General features: G+C 39.5%; 1 protein-coding gene across 2 annotated transcripts; it reads left to right on the forward strand.

Annotated features, from left to right (window-relative positions):
• Positions 1-1870: 1870 nt before the first annotated feature.
• LOC110159679 (protein kinase C and casein kinase substrate in neurons protein 2-like) lies at positions 1871-7577 on the forward strand. Of its 2 annotated transcripts, none has more exons than XM_055150599.1 (10): positions 1871-2029; positions 2853-2922; positions 2991-3147; positions 4008-4243; positions 5019-5174; positions 5533-5708; positions 5965-6085; positions 6178-6245; positions 6327-6406; positions 7059-7577. In XM_055150599.1, exons 2-10 carry the CDS (start codon positions 2866-2868, stop codon positions 7169-7171), a joined length of 1164 nt encoding a protein of 387 aa, XP_055006574.1. In that variant the 5' UTR covers positions 1871-2029; positions 2853-2865; the 3' UTR covers positions 7172-7577. The 2 variants fall into 2 exon arrangements, with proteins under 2 accessions (XP_055006574.1, XP_055006575.1); XM_055150600.1 differs by having other exon boundaries at positions 1941-1990.
• Positions 7578-7948: the final 371 nt, after the last annotated feature.

The following is a 7948-nucleotide window of genomic DNA, read 5'->3' on the forward strand; positions in this document are numbered from 1 at the left end:
TAGAGGTATAACTAAGGTGTTGAAATAAAAAGGTAAAATTATGTTTTCTGTCTCTCTTGTCCCTCATTCACATTCAAAGACTTTTGTTCTGAATTGAGTCGTTTGGCAGTTACTCCTCTCAGTCCTGAGGTGGTTGAACGATCCATTGTTTTTTTTCCAGAATTACTTTCCCATCAGGCTTTGCACACTAATGGGACAAAGGAGGGAAGATGAGATGGCTTAATCCAAAACAAGTGGTTTCTTCACTCATGCAGTAAACTAAAGAGGTGCCTGCGAGGCTCCAAAACAACTTGGACCAAGATGAATACTGGTTGTTTGCTATGATGGTGGCCTATTTGAGCTCCATTATAATCTACTGTAAATATAAGGGCTTTGTAAGGTCCATGTTGCCCAGGTTTTACCCTCAGGCACAGTCTGTTAGCGATTAGCAACATTACACATGTCAGAGGTTGTTTTTCTGAGTGAACCCACCTCTGCCATTAAGCCATAGCACCATAGAAACATAGCCAAGTCTTAACATAGCAATACTTTGTATGTTTTTGCTAACTTTAACAGTGAACAGTTTTTGACACTGTAAAAACACATTTCAGAAAATAAAATAGGCTAATGTATGAGGTAACTATCATAGTGACTAAGGAAAATATGGGAGCCTACTTTGTGATGCAAGAAAGACACTTACTCACACTGGAATTTCCAAGTTATTATAATGTTTTTCGGTCTTGGCAGTGAAATTCAGTGTTTTGTCTTATGTGTAAGAAAATGCAATGCCAATTTAACTTACACTTGTATAAATATTTCTGGTTATACATTATAAGAGTGACCTACACCTTAGCCTTAATTAAAAAAAGACTTAATGTACAAATAGTTTATTAAGAATGATTCAGGCTTACTAAGGTATTAATCAAGTAGTTACTAAGAGTGAATCATTCTTAATGAACTAAATAGATGTAGTATTATTTATTCATTATGGTCTTTCTTTGTGCTCTGTTAAGGCTAGTTATGCATATTATTATAAAGTGTTACTCAATTTCTTTTCCTAATTATTCCATGGTTAAATGAGTTTGAGCTAGTAAGTACCATACAATTGTGGTTTACACTTAAGTTTAAAAGTGTGTTAAAAGTGCCTGTCTATATGATTTGCACATTTTCTTTGACAATCTGTTAACTATTAGTTCTTGTTTTGAACACAGTATATACAACCTTGATCTGAAAGGAGAATGTCAATGTAAACCACATGTTGGTGCCAGAGGTGCATCACCGGTTTGGATGACTGTAGTGTTCCCTTGGCTTTTGTCCCAAAGAGAACACCACCCCAACACGGAGGTAAATACACACTGTACACACTACTATTACAATTCAGTGTTTCTAGGCCCGACCAGAGTTGGCAGGTCACAAAGGGAGCCCACATAGAGGACTAAATGTTGCACATAGCTTCATGGGACAGCCCCTGCTCTAACACACTGTCACTAATAAGCTCACATGACTTTGTGCCACAGTGACATGATTCTGTGAACACTGCCAGGTCAAAATGAAGGACCCCTGTCTCATTAGCACCATATTGAGACAGGCCGAGGGAGGGACGGGCAGAGAAGGGTAGGAGGGGGACTCTGCCAGCTGTTTTAATACTAGCAGAGTGGACTGTCAATGTTAAACACTGGTTAACCAACATGGACTTTGACTAAGGAAAGCTGAAATTCTATCATTTGTGGGACTGTGGAGCAGAGCTACAAAGGTAAGTTCCCTCCTCTTTTAACTGTTTGCCCTAAAGCCAAATGACAGCAAAGAGATCACCAGGCGTGTGTTTTTATTTCCACACCCACTTTTGAATCAACATAGTGCGAGTGTAACTTTAAGGGCCAAGGGGGAGAAATTGGGTCAGTGAGAGAGGGAAGAGCTTGTGTTAGAGGAGGAGAGAGGCACGGGGATGGGATAGGGGAGATGGACTCACAAATGGAGTAGGAGACCCTCAAAGCGGCCCTACCAGTAACAAGTGAGCACTTGAGTAATCAGTGGTGATTCAGGGAGACATGTAAGTGCTGCTTTGTGCCTGGTGTGCCTACTCTGCTGCTGCTTTGTGTGCTGTGATCTTCTTCTTGGCGTGTGTACTGGACACTTTGACATGACAGAAGCCTGAGCTGCTCTTTCAGTGTTACCACGGGAAATAAAGTGTGTTAATCTATGAGGCACCAATAGAAAAGACTTTGGCTGTAGTTAGCAGCAGCCTCTGTGCCATGCTCTGTCTATGATGAGGTGTGGTTAGTCACTTCATATTAGTCAGCCATGTGTCAGCACTCCCCAACAGGCCTGAATGTAGCTGCATTATCTGCTTGTTTGCTTGTCCTTCCTTTTGTTTGGTGTTTGGTCACTCTAAAAACACTACATTGCACTATTATATAGATTTCCAATAGAGCGCATTGCTTATAACACAGCTTGTATTAGTCAGAGCCTTGGTGAAAGATGACCTTTCGTCGCTGTTTATTTTGGGAAGGCAACAGGAAGAATGCCGGAGCAGCTGCTCTATTCCTGCTGTCAGATCCCACCCTGTGAATTCCAGTCTGCCACTGGAGCACTCCCCTTACTCATGCACTCGGCATGAGGCTGAGATGTTGTTATGGTAATACGCTTAAACCAAACAAATGCACTTAAGAGTCAGGTGCCGATGACTTCTTCTCAGATACCACTGTCACATAGCACCAACAGCACATTTCACAGTCAAGACGTCCAACCTGCGGCATGATAATCATTGCTACCTGTTTGTCAATAAAAGCTGCTTCCCCTGTGTATTGTGTGCATCTTAACCAGTCTAACTACTCTGCTGAATGACAACAGCTCTCTCTGCCTCTGCATGACAGACATCTTTCAACAATGGCCAGCCTCCCCAAGGAGCCTCCAGAGGACCCCAAGAAACTAAGCTTTTGGATGGTGAGAAATAGACTTTACATTAAATCTATAATAAGATCCTAAATCTTAGCAATTTCTTGCTTTTTCAGCCTGGAAATTATGTTCGGACCGTGCACAGAACTGACCAGTCCTTCCAGGCCTCTAATGATCTAGTGGCCTGCTTTCTTGAAAGAGCTAAAGTGGAGAGACAGTATGCACAGCAGCTGAGCCAGTGGAGCACCAAGTGGAAGACAATAGTAGACTCTAGTAAGTGATTCAGCTGTTCAGTGCTTTGTTCACATATTTGCAAATAGTTTTCTATTTCTATAGTTATGAAACTGAACTGTTTGGAACTGACAGCAACTATCAATCTCTCTTCATGGCCCTCTTAATTATTACAAGACCATGTAATTACTAGTTCTCTAATAATTTCTATTAGAAGTCTACTAATAGCAACTATGGGTCTTTGGCAGGGTACACCCTTAATAGGCCAGAATGTAGACATAGGGGGAACAGAAACAAAGAAAGGACATATACAAAAGACACACGGCAACCACATATGTATGTAACTGCAAAATTCTGAGTGTGTAATTATTCAAAGTTTAACTTGTGATAGCAATTATTATTATTACTCTATTCTCTTCTCGCTTCTGTACTATCTGTATTACATATTCTGTCCATCAAAACCTGGATCTACTCTACATTATACATTTTTGACAGTATAGGAGTAATTGTTTGAAATTATCATGATTTCAATTGTGAGCCAAGTTATCATGATTATGAATTTTGACATAATCAAGCAGCCCTACTTATAAAATGACATTTGTTTTGATGACAAAAGAACATGATGAGTACATTGTAAGCCTTGGTTTAAAAAGTAAGAAGTAGCAATAATTAAGAGTGCCCAGCCCTATCATCAATAAAAGCTCTGCATGTTCCAGAACCGTTTGCACATTTGCCTTTCATCAGGTCCACATGAACTGTTGATTGTTATTAAATGAGTGCATCTGGACTTGTTTGGACAAATGGAGGTCATTACGTCTTTATTGGTTCCATGACTCAACATCGCCCCCCTCCTTCTCTGTGTGTTTTATTTCATGGCCTGGTTCTTTGCTCTGTGTCCCCAGGGCCGCTGTACGGTTCGCTGATGAAGGCGTGGCAGAGTTTCTTCACCTCCACTGAGCGCCTGTCTGCCCTGCACTCGTCCATCTCACAGTCCCTTGTGTCTGAGGAGGGGGAGCGGATCAAGACTTGGCAGAAAGAGACCTTCCCCAAAAAGATCTTCTGTGGCTTCAAGGAGAGCCATGAGAACAAATCTAGCTTTTCACGTGCACAGAAACCCTGGACCAAAAAGCTTGTCAAGGTGCACATAACACATAAGTATTACCTTTGAATAGGCTACTATAAAAAAGAAAAAAATGTTTTCTGATGAAAGAATGATGGACAGCAAAACTGCATGGCCTGATCTCTTGACAAATACATTTACAGTATGTAGCCAGGCACCCAGACTCATACCGCTTTGAATAATTATCTCAACAATCACAATAAAAGGCCATCTACAGCTGTTCATTATATTGCTATCGAACCGAAATCTCAATTTGAATTGGGACAATCATCAAATTGCAAAAGCTGCAATTATTTAGATGATCAAATAGCTAAAATATCCTTTTTATAGAACATGTTTTGTTTTACCTGTGGTTTAGACATGTTCTGAAATGTATGAGATTCTTATATTAGTTTATAGTTTACATTTCAGTCATTTCACAAATAACAAAGGTAATGCTCCTGGAGTTGTTTACTCTGAAACAAATGTTACTTTTAAACATTTATCGTAAATCTAATCACAGAAATCAGAATAAATTGGATTGTAGATTTTTCTCCAACTGTAGTTGCAGCCAGCACAGGCACAGCACAATGAATTACAAGGGCCTATCAGGTTGCATAGAAATAACAGCAAATCAAGCTCATCAAAGACTTATCAAAAATATATAGCCTACAATATGCAACATAATGCCTCATACTAAGGATTGCATTCCTAGTTAAATCTGTGAATGGACATGGAAAGAACTTGTTTTTCATCTTCATTCCATGTAAGTTAACTTAATAAAAAGCATACATGTGTGTGAATGTGCCTGCAGCTGGAGAAGGCCCGAGAGGCGTACCACAAGGTCTGTCAGAGGGAACAAGCTGCCATAGACAAAGAGAAGCAGGCCAACGACAACCCTGAGCTGAGTCCGGAGAAGAAGCAGAAGTTCACCGACACCAAAGTCAAGCTGACAGAGGAGAAAGAAAAGGTGAGGACAGACCTGCACATTGTAGCAACTCTTCAACAACACTTACTCACAACCACTGGATACTATAAGCCCTCGCTGCTAAAATACTGCGTTTCCCCTAACAACATGTGTTTCATTAGCCTGATCCATGTGGTAATATTTATTTATCCGACTCTAAACATGACCCCCAGCCTCTCGTTTTTGCACCAGACATTCCCTTGTATGGAGCAGTGTTATTGTTAAACCATTCTGTGTTTATGGAGTCCGCCATGGGAACAGTGAAGGCAAAGATTTATACATGCTATAGGACGGCTGCACTTGTGAACACATAATAAGAACTTCCTGAGGCTTTTCAAAATAAGACCCCCTTGTCATACAGATGAGGGAACACTATGAAAAAGTGCTTGAGGATGTTACCAGCTACACCCCCCGCTACATGGAGGAGATGGAGGCCATATTTGAGCAGTCACAGGAGGAGGAGAGGAAGAGGATCAGCTTTTTAAAACAGGCCTTCCTTTCCATTCACAGACATCTGGACATCACCAACAATGAGAGGTAAAGGGTTACTGGGATCATAAGGTATTTAGTTTAGATTACAGTTAATGGATAATGGCTCATTGTTATATCATTAGTTTTTAATTATAATGCTAAGATGATATGTAAGAGAAATAAGGCAGAATAAGCCAGTAGATGTGGACATCATTGAGTTAGGAGAGACCTCTGTAAATGAATGTGCGAGTAATTTAACTCAGATTGTGTGCTGTGGAAAAGTACAATTAACAGTGAATGAATCCATATGTCCTTGTTTCAGTGTGAAGGCAGTGTACAGTGAGCTGCATGACACTCTCATGGCCATCAGCGATCAGGACGACCTCAAATGGTGGAAGAACAATCATGGCCCAGGCATGCCCACAGACTGGCCAAAGATCCAGGTATGCTAGAGATGTACAAAGGAATATTTAAGACATATGCATTGAAAACATGAGGAATGAAAGCTTGCATATGGTACTTGTGTTTGTAACAGGAATGGGTTCCACCAGTTAAAAAGTTGAAGCGAAAAAAAAGAGACCAGAAAAGAAAAGACTCCCGTCCGTAAGTGATCCCAGTCCCAAACCAGCTCCAATAAAGACCTTATTGTTCTACACTGAAAAATATTTACTGTGTGTGTGTCAGGGTGATGATTGGAGGAGTGAAGGTGCGAGCATTGTATGACTACACAGGAGAGGAGGGCGATGAGCTTTCCTTTAAAGCAGGTGATGAATCATTTATTTAGACTACAATATGAATGTTTATCATAAAGCAAATCTTATGATATTAATAGCATAGTATTTATGTGTCATATGGCCAAGAAGGATTGTTTCACTTGATGAAACCTGACTGCCATGACTACACAAAGGGGTTGTGAAATGGACATGATGGACAAATTGTTTGTGTTATAATTTGGTCTTTTGGTTCTCAAGTTGATTATCCAATCAGAAATCATGAGAAATTAGCCTGACACAAGTCTCTCATTTGGGTTGCCAGTTTTTGCCCTTGAAAACATTATAATGTAAAATCTTCTTTCAAGCTTTTAACTCTGTTCCCATATCATTGGCTTACTATTTTCTGAAATCTACGACACGCAGGATGCACTGCTTCATATGTGCGTCTAGTGCGTGCAGTGGAGCCGCCCTCATTCACTTCCAATGCATTCTAAAAGTTACGCGTCCAAAAGTTGCAGTTTTTACGGTCACGCAGGACGAAATATGAGTGCAGTGGAGCCAGGCCCTAAGAGTTGTATTTCATTGATGATAGTTTAGTTAGTCTGTAGTGTCCAGTTTTTCCTGACTGGTATCTTTGTACATAATTATTTAAAAATTCAAACATAAAGTAGAAGCAACATATGTGTATTATTTTTTAATGTAGGTGAAGTGTTCCTGAAGGTGGAGGAAGAGGATGACCAGGGCTGGTGTCGAGGCGTGCTCAGTGGAGGGAAAGAGGGCTTCTATCCAGCCAATTATGTAGAAGTTGTGGAGTGACATCTTTTTGTCAAAAACACTCCTTTTTCACTACATTTGAAGAATGAAGTCTACCACTTTGTCCCGGAGACTGTAACAATATAACACCAGAAGCCTTAATATTTGTATCTATGGGCACTTCTGCAATATTTCTAAATATAATTAACTTATCAAGAATGTCGGGCTGTGTGTATAAAATGTACTGTATTTGTGATAAGTGTTTGCATGTGAGCAAATTCTGGGAAATGAAATCATGAATTTATTTATTTACCTGAAAACTAAATGGCCTAAAGAGAAGTGTTTATCAAGACCAGGTTTACAATGTGTGTGCAATCCAGTTATTGTTTACTGAATGTAACAAGATGATTCTTTTTAAAGGGACATATTTTCAAAATAAAAGTTTGTTTGTTATTGTATGACTATACAATATTGTTGTTATGTTTTTAGTGCAAATGTAATATAATTATTATGATGTAATATTACATGTTCTTCCCTCTGCAACAATGTATTGTGTGAACAAAATCCTAAATACCTAAAGCATTTTAATTCAGAGGATTTTCACTTTCAGCAGATATGTTCTCACAGTAGTACTGAATATCAAATCTCACTCAATCTAAACTGCCAAAGCAATGATAACTGACCCCCAGAAGCTAGTAATAAAGTACATTTTCATACATTTAATAACAGATATGTGCATTAAGTACATTTTTATATACAATCTATGACAGCATTGCTAATGACTTAGTATTAAGTATTATTTATGCTGTCTCTGCCTGCCTGATTTTATGGACTTTGATT

Source organism: Boleophthalmus pectinirostris, unplaced genomic scaffold, assembly GCF_026225935.1.
Source record: "Boleophthalmus pectinirostris isolate CB_2022bp ecotype Guang Dong unplaced genomic scaffold, ASM2622593v1 HiC_scaffold_14, whole genome shotgun sequence".
In the NCBI taxonomy this organism is placed as follows: Eukaryota; Metazoa; Chordata; class Actinopteri; order Gobiiformes; family Gobiidae; genus Boleophthalmus; species Boleophthalmus pectinirostris.

Excerpts from the sequence above, each read along its gene's own strand:
- LOC110159679 (XM_055150599.1), top strand. The coding sequence starts at position 2,866 with ATGGCCAGCCTCCCCAAGGAGCCTCCAGAGGACCCCAAGAAACTAAGC. Across the intron at positions 2,923-2,990 it reads AGAAACTAAGCTTTTGGATG|CCTGGAAATTATGTTCGGAC; the intron begins GTGAGAAATAGA and ends TTGCTTTTTCAG. Across the intron at positions 6,246-6,326 it reads AAAAGAAAAGACTCCCGTCC|GGTGATGATTGGAGGAGTGA; the intron begins GTAAGTGATCCC and ends TGTGTGTGTCAG.